This window comes from Sus scrofa, chromosome 2 (assembly GCF_000003025.6).
Source record: "Sus scrofa isolate TJ Tabasco breed Duroc chromosome 2, Sscrofa11.1, whole genome shotgun sequence".
Classification (NCBI taxonomy): domain Eukaryota; kingdom Metazoa; phylum Chordata; class Mammalia; order Artiodactyla; family Suidae; genus Sus; species Sus scrofa.
Genome location: NC_010444.4, coordinates 91,342,761 through 91,360,886, shown reverse-complemented (window position 1 = coordinate 91,360,886; position 18,126 = coordinate 91,342,761). Strand labels below are relative to the sequence as shown.

The following is an 18,126-nucleotide window of genomic DNA, read 5'->3' as shown; positions in this document are numbered from 1 at the left end:
CCTCAATGGGAACTCCCAAAGGGTTTTTAATTTAGTGAAAAAGAAAGCCAGGCACACAACAGGCAACTTTTACTGAATGCCTAGCGCATGTCAAATACCAAGCTAGATGACTGACTTGTATTAACTCATTTGATCCTCACAACATTGGGGAAGCCTGTGCATTCTCTCCATATAAAAACATAAATACGTACTCTTTTTACCTACAATTCTACTGAACCCATGAAACCAAAGTTGAAGATACTTGTGGAAATGCAGAAGAGACAGTAATTTTTGAAGGAAATGATAGTCAGATTTCATTTGTATAAAGAATATGATTCAAGATGACTTGAAAGGAGAATCCATAGCAGAGCTGTCCAAAGGAACCTTTTGAAATAGTGATGTAAAACATCACTAGACCAAGAACAGAAAGTTTGAGTGCTTAATGGCCATGCAGTAGCTCAATTGTCATTTCCCCAGCAATTTCACCACACAAATTTTTTTGCTGTTTACATGAAAATCAAACGTTACACACCCATGTATGTTCAGCCTTATCTATTGCAATTTGGGTTCTTTATGGGTACCTTAAAAATAGCTAGCAAACACTATTCTTACTTATTTCGAGGCCAAGGTAGAAAAGAGCCTCTGGCCTAAAATTAATTAAAATCCATAAATATAGTAAATCAATTGTGATCCTTAACAACTTGTTTCCTGGTATTCTTCACAAGCATTACATACTACTCTCAAGTGCTCATAAAGATCAAGACAATGTTCACATGAAAGCAAAATGTCTACAGACACATCTACTATTTTATTTTATTTTTTTTTCTTTTTTGTTGTTGTTGTTGTTGCTGTTTCTTGGGCCGCTTCCTCGGCATATGGAGGTTCCCAGGCTAGGGGTCGAATTGGAGCTGTAGCCACCAGCCTACGCCAGAGCCACAGCAACGCAGGATCCGAGCCGCGTCTGCAACCTACACCACAGCTCACGGCAACTCCAGATTAACCCACTGAGCAAGGGCAGGGACCGAACCCGCAACCTCATGGTTCCTAGTCGGATTCGTTAACCACTGCGCCACGACGGGAACTCCACATCTACTATTTTAGAAGCCAAACTTGATGAGTTGTACAACTTAACTTCTACACCTAAACCAAGGTTATTTACTTTGAATGGCAAGATTCGCAAGGTATAATGTAAAGCAATCACAAGGCAAAACATGAAAGGGTTTGGTTTTGTATAGGAGGAGGGTACGACATATTTTTATACATCTTATTCCACTCTTCCCATGCCCATGAAATTTCTGGACCATATTTGTTCATCTGCTACACTCTGATGATTCCATGAATAAAGCTCAGTTAAAAACTTGCTGAACTTGTGTATTTGAACAACTCTTGACAATTCAATAAATTCAAAAGTAAAGTTGATTATGGTTTAAAAAAATAAAAACCTTTGGTGTGCAATAGTCAACAATGTAACCACAGATAGTAGAAATCCAAATGTTCTAATAACTGTGTTGCCTTAAATATAGAAGGGTCTCACAGTTAGGCCAAGAATGGCACATAATTCAACACCTCATAGGAGCTTCTGTTCATCTTTTTTCTATTCCACTTTAAGTGAAAGTATTAAAAAAAAAAAACTGATAGCATTCGAAAAAAATCCCCCACTCTCTGAAAAAAATAATAAACTATACTGTAGGAACCAAAGAGTTGCCATAATTTTTTGATTAGCTTGAGACAGTGGGAAAAACTCTGCGCCTCCGACATCTGAATAATCCCAAGAACAATGCAAACTGAACACTTCAAAGCACCTTCTCTAAAGACAAAAGGGGGTGGGGGGTGAGCCTTATTTAATGGGATTACTGATACCGGAGGAAGCTAAATTATGATAATAATGATTAAAAGAAAAAGTTGATATGTGATTTGTCATCCTGGTGGACCACTTCTCTATAATACCAAATCAACCACTGAACTCAGAACGGCAGTTCGTTTCCATTTGTTACCACAGAAAGTTCTTTCCTGATCCTAATGGGCCCAGTAACTTTAGCCCCAGATGGAACCCATCGACAATTTACAAAAAGTTGGGAACTGGAAAACAGAGAACGCCAGTGTTAGAGAAATGAGCCAACACCTTCTCCACATAACCCCTTGGGATTCAAGTGTCCTAATCCCACACCTTAGAGAGCATTTCAAAAGCGCTTTTCATTCCAAAGAATTCCTCCGGTACAAAGGGAGAAAGTGAAAAGGGAGCCCAGGAGATGCACGCCCTGCGGGTAAGGTCAGGGAACCCAGGTGTTTCCCGAGAGTCCACAAACAGAAGGGCCAGGGGCTTACACATCGAGGGGAATCCAAGCCGGGAAAAATCTGTGCGCTGCGGAGTTGTAAAGAACTTTTAAAAAACAAAAGAAAAAGAAAAGAAAAAAAGCGGGGGGAGGAAAACTTGACCACCGACCATATTAAAGAGGCAGTCGCCACTTCCGGACCTTACCTGTCAGTAACCCCACTTCCGGTCTTCTCCAAAAGGCCCGCTCCCAGAGGCCGACCTCTGGCAGCCAATGAGAGTGTCATTTACTTCCGCGAGGCTGGATGACGTCACTTATATCCCGCCTTTTCCCATACAGATGAGCCTATCGTAGCGCACTAGACGCTGGGCTCAGGAGGCGGTACCCTGACAGACCCAACCGGACCGCGGGAAGGAGCGAGAAAGGCAAGCCGGGCGTGCACGCCTCTTCCGCCCCGAGCCCGGAAGAGTGATGTGGCTGGGGCTTCGCCGGCCTCACTATGGTAAGAACCGGGGCTGCGGGGTCGCGGCTGAGCTTGTAAAGGGGATACGGGACCGAACTAGGGCTGGAAGGTTGGGCGGCGGCCCCGAGTCCTTGGCCAGGGAGCTCTGCCTCTAACTTGATTCTCGCGGGGCACGGAGGATGCACAGGTCCGGGAGCCATGTGGCCCCTGCACGTCCAAGCAGGGAGAACCAGGGCCTACGGCCCTACCTCACTCAGAGGCCATTTCCTCTCTTGTTTGGAAGAGATGCAGTAGTTTGGCTTAGCCCCGTTGGTTACCTAGACTCTCTGTGGTCCCTGATCCTTTGAGGCCTTAGGGGTGCCTGGGTTTGCCCGTATTATTTTTTGCCTCCTTCACTCCCTGCAGGCCTGACCCAAATGTGTTTCAGTGTTGTCCAATAAACCCCAAATGCCACACCTTAACTTTCACCTGTTGAATTAGTGGCCTTCTACGTTCCTACTGTTCCATTCTATCAACTTTAAAGATGCTACTTTACAAGCTATATTTTAATGATGGGAGTTGTTTCCGAAGGTGGTTTCTCTTCTAGGAACTTAATGTGTTTGGAATGGTGTCTGGCCTCGGGCCTTCCCTTCTTCATATTAAGTTTTTTATGTTATTTTGCCTTAATGCAGATTCTTTTAATATTTGGGCCTTAGAAAAGCTTGAAATAAGTCACGAAAGTTCGCAAAGGAATGCTTACATCTCCAGGCCGAGAAAAATAGATAAAGCCAACGTGGTCAGAGGACAGATATAATAATCAATAGTAATAGCAAAATATCCCAAGCTATGTCTTCATTTTTACCTTTGTTAGAGTAAATGCCAGCAGCCTGTACACCACACCCTCGTGGTTAATTTATGAAGTCCATGTGCCAGATATTGCGTGTTTGAGCATATTTCTGCAGATATTATGATAGTATCAAAAGCAGCCCCCAGAAGCTCTTGTACAGTGAAACGTTGCTGAGTTTGTGTTCCCCAAAGTTCCTGGAGAATCCCATACAGCGCAAAATCCTTAGACATTTAATCAAAAACTCATTAGTTGTTGTTTGCTTTATGTCAGCCTCTTAGATTATAGCTGGGGCATAAGTCATAGTCTCTTACCTGGAGTAGTTTACCATTTATAGAGGAGATGGCAGTTTATTGGCAGGTTATTCCTTCCTCGTCCAGCTTCTTTTCTCACCTACCACATGATAGAATGGATACACTTGTGTCACTAGTGAGCTGTTAAAGTTAGAAAATGTGGTTCCTTTTTCAATCCAAAGAATAGAGACCCTCTTACTATTAATTCTTGCCTATCCTTAAGGCTGAAGTTGCATTATTTTGCTCACAGTACAGTCAAGTATAGATTCTTATTTCCTCATCTTATTGTCGTATATACAATCTAGAAGCAAGATACACGCTGTGTTTAAAATTAAAGGTACTTGAACTGTCTGGCCATACTTGTTTTTTCAAAATAACAATAATAGTTCTTATTTATTAGTGCCTGGTATGTGCTAGGTTGCATTTGAAAAAATAAGTATTATTTCAAGCTCAGATTTCTAAATGTGTTGTTTACAGGTAGAGGAAGTCAGACACAAGGACACTAATGTGCTTGGGGTCATACACTTAGTAGGTAATGAAGCTAGGACTCAAACTTATTTTAAAGTCCAGATACTGAAAGTTTTCATGCTGAGGTAAAAAAAAAAAAAAAAAAAAAAAAAACCAGAAAAACATAACTGAGGATAAAATATACCTTAGTAATTTGTTGCTCTCAAATATAATATGCCAATCAAACATGGATGGAAAATAGAAACAACTGCCAGGTAATTAATTATTCCTGCTCTATTCCTATGAGCTTAGGATGTCAACATTTTAGAAAAAGTACATTGCAGTTGGAAGAGCTACACAATGAGGGTTTTTTTTTGAGTTTGTACCTTCACTTGGTGTATTTGTGAGGTAGCCCAGTGATTAAATCTGAATTACTGTATGTTAATTAATCAATTTTGTTGTTGTTGTTGTTGTTGTTGTTGCTATTTCTTGGGCCGCTTCCTCGGCATATGGAGGTTCCCAGGCTAGGGGTCGAATTGGAGCTGTAGCCACCAGCCTACGCCAGAGCCACAGCAACGCAGGATCCGAGCCGCGTCTGCAACCTACACCACAGCTCACGGCAACGCCGGATCATTAACCCACTGAGCAAGGGCAGGGACCGAACCTGCAACCTCATGGTTCCTAGTCGGATTCGTTAACCACTGCGCCACTGCGCCACGACGGGAACTCCTAATTAATCCATTTTTTAAAATGCATCTCAAAACTACAAAGTGTTTATCAGCAAGAATAATTTACAATTATCAGCATATACCGTTTCCTAATTATGTCGTTTATAAATTAATAGTTTTTTGGGAGGGCACACCTGACACATGTAGAAGTTCCCAGGCCAGGGACTAAACCTGTGCCACAGCTGAATTAATACTTTTATTAATGCTTTTAAGAATTCCAGAATCCCTTTCCCTCTCCAACTCTTAATGTTCTTTAAGATTCATCTCAAGTTGCATGTCTTCCCAAGAAGCCTTCCCTATACCTTTATTTTCTTCTCCTTTTATGTATCCACTTGGACAACTGTGGTCCATGTACCACCCCCAGTGTCCTTCTTGGATAGAAAACAGCAGTAAAATGTTGCCTATATTTCTCCCCTCTCTAGGCACAGCTCTTAAAGTAGAGACTAGGTCTTTAAATTTCTACATCACAGTGTTAGTTAGAGTTGGTACTAAAATGAATGAGAGAAAGGGGATACAAAGTCAATTAAAACATCGTCTTCAAAGACTTTACAGCCTAGTGGGGGAGAGTATTACATAAGTAAATTTTATGTGTTACTTGCCAGGACATAGAGAGATGACATGTGAGCTGGAAAGAACATGGGCTTTAGAATGAGCCACAGAAGGTCCAGTCATTCCCAGTTCTCATCCTTTGCTTGATTAACCTGAGGAAGCTTATCTTCATTTCTTCTTTTGTTGATGTGTTAAGTGACTTACAGATATTCTCATTTAATTCTCACAGACCCTGCCAAGTAGGACGTATTGCTCACATTTTATAGTTAAATTCAGTGTCAGAAAAAGATTGTGGAATACTTTCCTTCATCTTGCAGCTGAGGTACAAAGAAGATGTTAGAAACAGAGGAAAGAGTAATTGTGGCTGGGAACTGGTGGGGAGACATCTCCAAGGAGGTAACACTCTGACCTGTATATTAAGCAATGAATAATAAGAAAGGAGTCATTACCAAGAGCTAGGAAAGCATTCTCTATCCTTTAGATAGACAAAGGAAGTTAAGCAGTGAAAAGATGAGAATGCCACTAGAGAAATTGGGCCTGGATCTTTTTTTTTTCTCTTTTTTCTAATTTTTGTGTTGGAGTATAGCTGATTTATAGTGTTGTGTTAGTTTCAGGTGTACAGCAAAATGATTCAGTTACATCTATTTTTCAGATTCTTTTCCCATATGGGTCATTACAGAATATCGAGTAGAGTTCCCTGTGTTATGCAGTAGGTCCTTGTGGGTTTTCTTTTTTATGTATAGCAGTGTGTGTATGTTAATCCTTAGCTCCTAATTTATCTCCCCCACCACCACCTTTCTACTTGGGTAACCATAAGTTTGTTTTCAAAGCCTGTGAATCCATTTCTGTTTTGTAAATAAGTGCATTTTATCATTTTTTTCAGATTCCACATATAAGTGATAGCATATGATATTTTTCTTTCTCTGCCTTCACTTAGTACAATGATCTCTAGGTCCATCCATGTTGCTGCAAATGGCATTATTTCATTCTTTTTATGACTGCATAATACTACATTGTATATATGTACCACATCTTTATCCTTTTCTCTGTTGATGGACATTAGGTTGCTTTGATGTCTTGGTTATTGTAAACAGTGCTGCAGTGAACATTGGGGTGCATGTATCTTTTCAAAATAATGGTTGTCTCTGGATGTATGTCAAGGAGTGGAATTGCTAGAACATATCTATTTTTAGTTTTTGAAGGAACATGGGTACTGTTCTCTGTAGCAGCTATACCAATTTACATTCCCACCAGCAGTGTAGGAGCGTTCCTTTTTCTTCACACCTTCTGCAGCATTTATTGTTTGTTTACTTTTTGATGATGGCCATTCTAACCAGTGTGAAGTGATACCTCATTGTAGTTTTGATTTGCACTTCTTTAATAATTAGCAATGTTAGGCATTTTACATGTGTTTTTTGGCCACCTGTATGTCTTGTTTGAAGAAACGTTTTTAGATCAGCTGCTCATTGTTTGATTGGGTTCTTTTGATATTGCTGTTTGTATATTTTGAAGATTAATCCCTTGTCAGTTGCTTTGTTTGCAAATATTTTCTTCCAGTCTTTGGGTTGTCTTTTCATTTTGCTTATGGTTTCCTTTACTGTGCCACAGCTTTTAAGTTTGATTAGGTCTCATTTGTTTATTTTTGTTTTTATTTTCATTACTCTAGTAGGTGGATCCAAAAAGATATATAAATGTAGTTTTAACTGCATAAATCCATGAACTACACTTTGAAAACCACTGCATTAGACTAATAGGGTATCTGAAGTGGGTGCTGCTCTTCTGTGGCATAGTGACTTATAACCCTGACTGTTAGTAAAAACTCCCAGGGAGCTTGAGAAACTATATGCCCACCCAATTCAGTACAATTTCTGGGCATTGATTTTTTTTTTTTTTTTTTCTTAAAGTTCCAGGTGATTCCAGTGAGCAGCCAGTGTTCATACCCTATTTGACTCAATGTATCTGCAAGTTTTTCCATTTTGTCATTCTTTGTCTTACCTGATTGCCTGATCCCAGTACTTTTTTCATAGCAAAATTTGCACTTTTTCTTCACAATACTAACAATCACCTATCAAGGATACATGTGAAGCATTTATGTCTTCATTTTCTTAGTTGTACTATTTATCATAGTTTTATGTATGCTATTAACACCTTTGACACCTTTTGTGCTTTTTATTTAGATATGAATTGTCCATAAAATAGCTCCAAAGTTAGGCAGCACAAATATAGCAGATGCATTGTAGGTACCATGACAATGAGATGAAAATATGTGCCAATGTCCACCAGTATTGCCAGGGAAGAACACAGTTGAGGTGCTTCTACTCTGGACTGTAGCTTTATTCATAACCATGAAACTTGTTAAGTTTAAATGGAAAGTTTAAGTAAAGAATGTCTCTCTGCATTTTTGAAAAGAGACCAATGAGATCAAATGGGTATTTTGTCCAACCCCCTCATTTTTAAGTGAAATTAAACTGATGAGGAAGAGGTCTTGATTTATCCAAGGCCAAATTTTTATACTTGGATTATTTCATTAAATAATCCATATGATTAGTGGCTTCTGGTGCTAAAAAACAAATTATGTGTTCTTAACATTAAAACTGTGAGCAATCCTGGTTTCTTGGTTTCACATTAAATCAAGATAACTTCTATATTTGGTAACACTATATTCTATCAGTGTTATAGTAAGCAACAAAAGAAAATGTTAATATTTCTGTGTGTTAGTGAAAATCTTTTCAATCACCTGTGGTCACCTATCTTGGGCAAAAGGGGTGTTCATATACAGGCTTACATTTATCCTTGTATTTCCCTGTTTTCCCTTTTAAGAAATAAACAGTGGTACATGCGAATTTACAAGTAGAAACTAGGTGGAAAATGCTGACCTAACCTAGATTTGTAAATAATAAAATACTGACTCACTTTTTCAGTGCTATATGATTTCTGTCACAATTAGGTCAGGAATGTCATTTCTGGGTTTCCTTCTGCCTCAGATAGGGATCAACAATTAGTAAATGTACAAACTGCAGGTATTAAAACAAATCATATTGTTACCATTTGGTTAAGTCTTTGATATTCAGTTAAACTGGAGGAATTAAACTGTCAATAAAAATTTGTTTCCCACATAGGAGGCACTCAGCATTTGAAGCTCCCAGACAGTGTTATACATAAAGAAGGCCCTTAATCAACAGATTAGATAAATAATTTGATAATCCTAAGACTAAATAAATAAGCTACATGGAGCTCAAGTGTCCAAGACTAATGAATATACTGTAAGCTTAGTCATAGTCTTTTTCGGCAGATTAAGTATATTTAGCAGGCAGTCATTGAGCACTCTGGGCAGAGCAGTGTTTAGCCTATCAATATGTGTATTTCTTCTGATTTTCTCACTGTATTTCTTTGTACCTTTATGCTGTTGGATCACTGCCCCTTTTATCCCTCTATTCTCAGTGTTTTGGGTGCTTTCTTTTACTTAAAAGTATTTTTATTTATATGTACAAAAACAAAACTCTATATGGAATTCTTGCCCTTATATCCATATTTAATGAATAGAGTTTTAACAGTCAGGAGTGACTCTGAAAATAAGAAAATATACCTTCATAGATTAAAGTGATAAAAAGTGAACCTGAAATAAATATCCCTTTTTTAATATAATGATTTTTATTTTTTTAGAATAGAAAATTTTAACAAGATGTGTCAATATGAGAGGTAATTTCATCTTTGGACACTAAAGCTTTCATTGACCAGTCTTTATCTTTTATTGATAAATTATTTAATGGTGATCAAATGAGGTGAAAGTCTAAATTATTTCTATTATTTCATTGGCCTAACAAATTGCAGTTTACTTCAGAATGGTTATACAAAGTTTATATGAGTTTATTTCCTTCTGGTTTGGATAAATTAGTATAATGAGTTGAAGCATATCAGAAGCTCTGATTAGCTAAGAGTAGCATGATAGGTCTGGAGTATGGAAATATAATAGAAGAGGCCTTTGGAGAAAAATATTATAGGATCTCCATTGCCTGCCAGTTATGGAAGAATCAGCACAACTTGGAGAGTAGTAGTCAGGGCAGGGCAGCCGTATTCCACCACCATTCTGGTTGTATTTGAGGTTGTGCTCTGGAGGGTGCCCTGAGTCTAGAGAGTATTATTGGATACCTCTTTATAAAAAGGACTTAATTATAGGTGTGGTAGACAGAATGCTCCCATCGTCTTAAAAAAAAAAAAAATGAATATGTTATCTTACTTGGTACAAGTGACTTTGCGCATGTGATTAGTTAAGGATTTTTTAATGGGAAGATTATCTTGAATTCTGTAGAAATGGGGCAGAAGATCCTTCTAAGATGGAGATAGGAGTGTCATAATCAAAAAAGAAATGGTCATCAAGGTTATAGTGATGGGGGGCGGGGTCACTAAGCCAGGGAATAAGGCAGCTTTTAGAAGCTGGAAGAGGCAAGAAAACAGATTTTTCCCTAGAGCCTTCACAAGGAACAAGTTGTATTTTATAACTCCTTAGTTCCAATATGTTTAATTTAATGTTTAAAGGCTAGCTAAATTTATTAAACTGAATAGCATACCATTGTATAACTCCCTGGCATTGTCACAGGATGTCCTCAATAAAAATGAGGTTGAGGTTCTAGAATTTTCTGCCAGCGAACTTGCCTACTCAGTGATTCAGAATTCTTAAGGATGTGTATCTTTTACAAATTAGGTAGAGTCAGAAGAACACGTGCTTGTCCCATATGCAACCACCTAAAGGCTGGCTGTTTGAGAGAACTTTTTTCTGAATTCCATTTGGTGATATTAGAACATTTTGGATGCTGAGAAGACATTAACTTCATGCCTCTTATTTTACCCCACAGTCTAGGCCCTTAACATAAACAGAAGTATATTTGCTTCTCCATTCTGAATTTTCTTTAAAGTATCATAAGTAAATATAAATGCAAAGCTAAATGTGAAAGTTTCTCTCGAATTGTTAATATTCAGCAGTCCGATCTCCTTTTTTTAAAAAATAACATACATTGTTAATTTGGAATCTAAATGTGTTCTTATATTTGTTAAAATGTCTATTATTTGCAATTGTTTCAATTTCTTGTTCATTCAGCATTTTTCCGTGACTACTTGCAGTATTTTGTTTAACAAGCACAGGGAATTAATGAGAACCTCATTAAAATAGAGAAGATAATTATAGTGCAGTTTGATAGGTGGCAGATATGTGTGTAGCAGATAGATGTACAAAGATCCCAACTCTGTTTGGTGTGGAGACTGAGCACCAGGGAGAGACTTAACAGGGGAGATGGTTCTTGAGTTGAGACCACAAGATTGACATGATTTAAGGATCTGAAAAAATACCAGAGGAAATGAATTTTACTTCCCTTATCACCTTTTTCATCACTGTTCCCTCTCTTTTGTGATCAAATATGCTTGCTTTTTTCTTAGCTTCCTCCCTTCCCTTTAATAACATTTTCCTACTGAAAATCTCAATTAGTTTTCTGCAGAACAGTAACATCTGTTTCCTTTAACTCAGAGACTAAAATTTTATATCTGGGGACAACAGATGCTAAGCATTAAGAGGAATGCTTAGGTAAGGTAAGCAGTGGTGGGGTAATGTCTGTAAGTTTGAAACACTCTTGACCAGAGTCTAAGTACATCTAAAAGACTTTACCACCTAAGATTATTTGTTTAAATGTTAGGGTCTGTAAACCCCAGGAACAAAGTTGTATGTATCATATAGTACATACTTGTAAATGGTTTTCATTTGTATATGGTTTCACACAGAAATGTATATATACACACCCCACTTCTTTAATAATAGTATGTTTTTAAGTGCCTCTTAAAATCTTTTATTACAAAAAAATTCAAGCATGCAAAGGTAGAAAGAAGAGTATGATGAAGCCTCATATACTCAGTATTTTGTCATGAACCCCACACCTCCCACTACACACACACTGAATTATTTAGAAACCCATCCCAGATATATCATTTAAGCATGTTTCTTTAACAAGACATTCAGGGAATAAGAAAGTACACATTGCAAAGTCAGGAATTTAGATACTCCTCACATGTGAAAGAATGAAATTAGAACACTTCCTAACACCACACACAAAAATAAACTCAAAATGGATTAAAGACCTAAATATAAGACCAGATACTATAAAACTCTTAGAGGAAAACATAGGCCAAATATTCTCTGACATAAACGACAGCAACAGCTTCTCAGATCCACCTCCTAGAGTAATGACAATAAAAACAAAAATAAATAAATGGGACTTAATTAAACTAAAAGTTTCTGCACAGCAAAGGAAACTCTAAACAAAATGAAAAGACAACCCAGAGAATGGGAGAAAATATTTGCAAAGGAAGCAACTGACAAAGGATTAATCTCCAAATTGTATAGACACCTTCTGCAGCTCAATACCAAAAAAACAAACAACCCCATAAAAAAATGGGCAGAAGATCTAAACAGACAGTTCTCCAAAGAAGACATACAGATGGCCAAAAAACACATGAAAAGATGTTCAACATCTCTCACTGTTAGAGAAATGCAAATCAAAACCACTATGAGGTAGCACCTTATACTGGCCAGAATGGCCATCAAAAAGTCTACAAACAATAAATGCTGGAGAGGGTGTGGAGAAAAGGGAACCCTATTACTCTGTTGGTGAATGTAAATTGGTGCAACCACTGTGGAAAGCAGTATGGAGATTCCTTGGAAAACTAAAAATAGAACTACCATTTGATCCAGCAATCCCACTCCGGGACATCTATCCAGAAAAAACCATGACTTGCAAAGACACATGTACTCTGATGTTTGTTGCAGCACTATTGTCAATAGGCAAGACATGGAAACAACCTAAATATCCATCAACAGAGGAGTAGATCAAGAAAATGTGGTACATATACACAATGGAATATTACTCGGTCATTAAAAGGAAAGAAATAATGGCATTTGCAGCAACATGGATGGACCTAGAAATTATCATGCCAAGTGAAGTTAGTCAGTGAGACACCAACATCAAATGCTGTCACTTACATGTGGAATCTAAAAAAAGGACACAATGAACTTCAGACTTTGAAAAACTTGCTACTTAGTTTTTAAAATGTGTGTCCTATTCTCAGTCAACTGTAACTGCTGTATGCCTCAGTTGTCTCATGTATAAAATAAGGATATTAATAACATCTACCTCAAATATGAGGATACATAGGTTAATCCAAAACAAGCACTCAGTGAATATCAGTTATTATTGTTATCTATGAATTGGAGAGAAGGAATCATGCTATGTACTTTTTAAAATCTGATGTCTAGTTTCATGCTCCAGACAGAGTAGATACTAAAATACATGTTTACTTAAGTTGGCTAGAGGGAAATCTGTGTTTTATATTTCATGAGGTTCTTATCAAATACTATATACATGTTCAAAATATGACCTTTAGAAGATTTGCATTGTGAGATACTATGTTTTTTATCTAGAATTGATGAGCAGTTCATTTACTGATTTTGTTATAAAGTGTACATTACTTGCTCAGAGATACAAAATTAAAATCCAGTTCAGTTAAAAACCAAGACCATATTAGACTTTATGCTTAACTATTTATCCATGAAGAAGTGATTTGCAGAGAAAACTCCTGTTAGAATAGTAATTAAAAATCAATTTTATTTGTTCAGACCATAATACTAACATTTAGAAAATTTGAGAAACACAGAGAATTTGAATTAAAAACCTTCCTGAGATAATCACTGCATTGTCTCTTCTTTGCATCAAGGTTTGCATAGCTACAGATAATACTTACTGAAATATTGTGTGCTATTTTTCCCATCCCTTAGCATTGTAGAGAAGCATTCCTTGTCCTTACAGTATTGGCAAATAACATGTTTAATTTTTAATGTTTTGAACAAGTTTATAAATATCATTAAAATGTATAAAAGTTTTGGAGTTCCCGTCGTGGCGCAGTGGTTAACAAATCCGACTAGGAACCATGAGGTTGCGGCTTCGGTCCCTGCCCTTGCTCAGTGGGTTAAACGATCCGGCGTTGCCGTGAGCTGTGGTGTAGGTTGCAGACGCGGCTCGGATCCTGCGTTGCTGTGGCTCTGGCGTAGGCCGGTGGCTACAGCTCCGATTCAACCCCTAGCCCGGGAACCTCCATATGCCGCAGGAGCGGCCCAAGAAATAGCAACAACAACAACAACAAAAAAAAGACAAAAAAAAAAAAATGTATAAAAGTTTAAAGATTATGACAATTTCTGGAAGAGCTAGTTCCTTTTTTAGGATTCTCCTGAATATTCTTATTTATTTTTCCATATGAACTCCAAAATAAGTTATCAATTTCAGGAAACAACTTGGTGTTCACTTTAAATTTATAGATTAACTTTACAGCATTTTTAAGCTTATTCCTACATATTTTAGTTTTTTGTTCTAGTTGCTGTTATAAATGGAGTCTTTTTATCCATTATGATTCTCAGTTGATTGATACTGTAATTATGAAGGGTATTGATTTAAATATCTTCATTATGTACCTAACCACCTTACTAAATTTTAATTCCCTTACAATCTGTAATTTTTCTACTAGTTCTATGAAAAATGTCATAGGTGATTTGATGGGGATCAAATTCAATCTGTAGATTGCTTTGGGTAGTATGACTATTTTAACAATATTAATTCTTCCAATCCAAGAGCATGGGATAGATTTCCATTTGAGTCTTCTCTTTATCATTGTTTCATAATTTTCATCGTATAGGCCTTTTGAATAATTTACTCCTCAAGGTTTTTTTTATGTAATTTTAAACAGGTTTTTTTTGGGGGGGTGTTGTTGTTTTGCTTAGTGATAGCTCATTGTTAGTATAAAGAAATGCAAGATTTTATGTATGTTAATCTTGTATCCTTCTACCTTGCTGAATTCATTTATTCTTTTAGTTTGTGTAGAGTTTTTGTAGAGTATCATGTCATCTGCAAGCAGTGATGTTTTTACTTCTTCCCTTCCAATTTGGAAACCTCTTATTTCTTTTCTTTGTTGTGGCTAAGATTTCTAATAATATGTTGAATAGAAGTAGGAGTGGTCATCCTTGTATTGTTCCTCAATTTAGCAGGAAGGCTTTCAGTTTTTCACCTTTGAGTATTATATTGGCTGTGGATTTGTCATAGGTAGCTTTTATTATGTTGAGATATGTTCCCACTATAGCCACTTTCATGAGAGCTTTTATCATGAATGGGTGTTGGATTATGTCAAATGCTTTTCTATGTCTATTGACATGACTATATGGTTTTTATTCCTCACTTTGTTAATGTGGTGTATCATATTGAGTCATTCGTGATATTGAAAAATATTTGCATCTTTGGGATACAGCCCACTTGATCATGATGTATGATCCTTTTAATGTATTGATGGATTCAGCTTACTAATATTTTGTTGAGTATTTTTGCCTCTATTCATCAAAGATGAATTTTCTTCTTTTATAGTATCTTTTTTCTTTTCTGTAGTATCTTTGTCCAGTTTTTGATAATGGTTGTACTGCTGCCTGGGACCTTGGCTGCCTCTGTAGCAGGAACCTCTCAGGATCTGTCCATCCCAGACTTAAGTCCAAGTAGAGGTGGAGGGTGGGCAGAACTGGAACCCTGAGTACTCCTCCCCAGGGGCTCTCTACTGGAAACATGCCTTTCTGTCCTCCACCAGGTGCCAACAAAGTCCACATAGACCCTCCACCCCTCAAGGTCCCCCAACACCCTGGCCTTAGGAGTGCTAACAATGGGATATTGGGCTCTGTGGTTAGACCCAGACCACACCTCAGACCCTCAGAGCTGGCTCCTTTCAGCCACATGGATTCCTCCCCCAGGCCTCCTCAGCTGCTACAAGCGTTTCACACTTTGGAGTGCAGTGTGGTGAGGTGCAGCCACACATACCAGTCTCTCTCCATCCTGATTGTTAGCAGGCCAGCATGTGCGTGCTCTTCTGGTAGAACCTAGGCTTTTCTAGTCCCTCTGTTTGTCCTAGCAGGTAGGGGGTTAGCTACCTAGCACAAGGGTCTGCCTGTGTGCACCTTTTCTCTTTTACAGATGCCTCCCAGAAGCTCAGGTCCCATCCTAATCCCTTTTTTTTCCTTTTTCCTGTCCTACCTGGTTACATGGAGATCTTTCTTGCAGCTTTGGTTGTATAGGAAATCTTCCGCCCATTTTCGGTTGATTTTCTATTAGTCTTTTTCCACATGTAGATGTATTCTGATGTATTTGTTGGGGGAGGTAAGTTTTTGATGTATTTATTGGGGGATGTGAGTCCTCCTATTCCACCATATTGATCCCCCTCAGGAAGTACTTGGAAGTTTACTAAATAAGCATATTACTGGCTACTGTATGACACTGATATATTTTAGCTACCTGTATATAATGGAAATGTTATTGTTATATATACCGTAGTATTTCTGCACTTTTAAAAATTTGTTTTATTTACTCAAGCATCTCTTACTGGGCTGCCACTGTGTGGCTGGCACATAGGTGCTGGAGATTCAGAGTTGGTAGACAATGTCTACTCTTCAGGGATGAGTATTTTAATAAATGTATAATAATTGGGGGTGGAGAGAAAAGAGAGTTCTCTATGAAGTAGGAGGGAAGAGACAAATGAGTTCAAGAGGACTTCCTGGAAAAAGATAACACTTGAGCTGAATGTTGAGTATATTAAGTCCACTTCCATTTTCCTTTGACTGGAAAGGAAAGGAAAATAATTTCCTATATTCCTGTGTTAAGTTTTATTTTAGTAACTTTTTAAAAGAATCAACAGTAAACAAGCAAGTGCTTTGCATTCACCAAAACCTAATAGATGAGTATTAGGGACATGATTGCCTGAATATAAAGCATTCTTATTCTAAAAGAATTTCAGAATTGAAAGAAACTTGAGCCAACACTGAGTCTGTCTCCCCATTCTCCACCTAGTTCTACTGATGCAAAACAGATTTAGAGAGGCCAGTGTTTATTGGAGGTCATATAGCCAGCTTACTTACAGAGCTTAAATACTCCATGTCTTGCGTAGGTGTCTGGGATCCTAGAACATCTGTATTAATTATTGTTTCAGCTTCGGTGAACTATTTTGGATTCATAACATTTTTGGTAGTGTCTTAAGTTCTTGAATTTATAACTCTTGTTGCATCTTCGGAATTCCTTAGCCCAAAGAATGGAAAGTATGCTCTCAAAAATACCTTGTGATTTTGCTTTTAAAAAGTGTTCTTGGACATGTCATTCTGTTTGTCTTTTTAAAGAAAAAAAAAGTATGATTCTTTACATGGAATTGTCTGACATTTTTTACCTGTGCAGTTTTTTTCTGTGATGTTAATTTTTCTTTTTCTCTTTGTAGTCTGCCATTTTCAACTTTCAGAGTCTGTTGACTGTAATCTTGCTGCTTATATGTACCTGTGCTTATATCCGATCCTTGGCACCCAGCCTCCTGGACAGAAATAAAACTGGGTATGTTACTAATAATGTCTAATCACCCAAATTAGTTCTTAGAAACACTGAATGTCAGTTATTGAAAGTCATCAAATGATTTAATTCCTATATATAATTTAGTTTTGTAACAACTTTTACATTATTTTTTCCCTGTTTTTAAAAATCCAAAAGCTTTATATTCATAGAGTCTTACATAAAAAGATAAGTATCAGAAGTGACCTGAAATGTCTTAGACTAAAAAAAAACAGTACTTTAAAAGAATGTGCTAGAATTTTTTTCTGAGATTGTTTGGCCTTAGTTTTTAATAGAATAATTTCTAAAATTGGTTGTTGTTTTTTTGTGTTTCTTTTTGCCATTTCTTGGGCTGCTCCCGCGGCATATGGAGATTCCCAGGCTAGGGGTCTAATCAGAGCCGTAGCCACCAGCCTACGCCAGAGCCACAGCAACACGGGATCCGAGCCGCGTCTGCGACCTACAACACAGCTCATGGCAATGCCAGATCCTTAACCCACTGAGCAAGGGCAGGGATAGAACCCGCAACCTCATGGTTCCTAGTCAGATTCGTTAACCACTGCGCCACGACGGGAACTCCTGGTTGTTGTTTTTATTGGTTATTTTCTTTTCATCCATGGTAGCGGGGATGGAATCCAAGTCATAGCTATGCCTATGCCACAGCTGTGGCAATAACAGATCCTTTAACATGTTGCCGTGGGCCGGGGATCCAACCCGTGCCTCTGCAGAGACCTGAGCCACTGCAGTAGGATTCTTAACCCATTGCACCACAGCGGGACATCCTGTATTCATATTTTGAAAGCATTAAACAGTTTGCAACCACTGTGTCCATAAAAATAATAGTATAGGTGTTCCCTCTTCCCTCCAAGACTACTCTAACCATATGGGCTTCCCATCTGTATCATAAAACAAACATCTTTGGAGAAATTTATTTAGCTTAAAGTCTTAGGCATGTCACATCCTTTTTAAATATATACCACCAAAAATTTTGAGTTTAATATAGTATCACACAGATGTAAAATTTTAAAATGCCATGTTACCAATACAGAAATACATACTGAGTTTAACCACAACAAGTATATTTAAAAAAAAAGAGACTGGGTGGTGAAAACTGAAACTTTCTTGCTGTGCAGATTTAT

At 37.6% G+C, this 18,126-nt stretch overlaps 2 protein-coding genes across 10 annotated transcripts in view; one reads left to right on the top strand and one right to left on the bottom strand.

Annotated features, from left to right (window-relative positions):
* The window catches only part of XRCC4 (X-ray repair cross complementing 4), a 285,350-nt gene extending 282,811 nt beyond the window's left edge, over nt 1–2,539 (bottom strand). For 5 of the 9 annotated variants that reach the window (XM_021085371.1, XM_013994965.2, XM_021085369.1 and 2 more), the window contains exon 1: nt 2,305–2,452. The gene's annotated coding sequence lies outside the window, so the exon portion shown is untranslated. Of the gene's footprint in view, nt 1–2,146 lie in introns of all 9 variants that reach the window. The other 4 variants (XM_003123760.5, XM_003123761.4, XM_005661540.3 and 1 more) reach the window with 3 other exon arrangements.
* The window catches only part of TMEM167A (transmembrane protein 167A), a 36,873-nt gene continuing 21,363 nt past the window's right edge, over nt 2,617–18,126 (top strand). The window contains exons 1-2 of the mRNA XM_003123759.4: nt 2,617–2,754; nt 16,884–16,993. Coding sequence (XP_003123807.1) covers nt 2,752–2,754; nt 16,884–16,993 — 113 coding nt within the window. The 5' untranslated portion in view covers nt 2,617–2,751. The remainder of the gene's footprint in view (nt 2,755–16,883; nt 16,994–18,126) is intronic.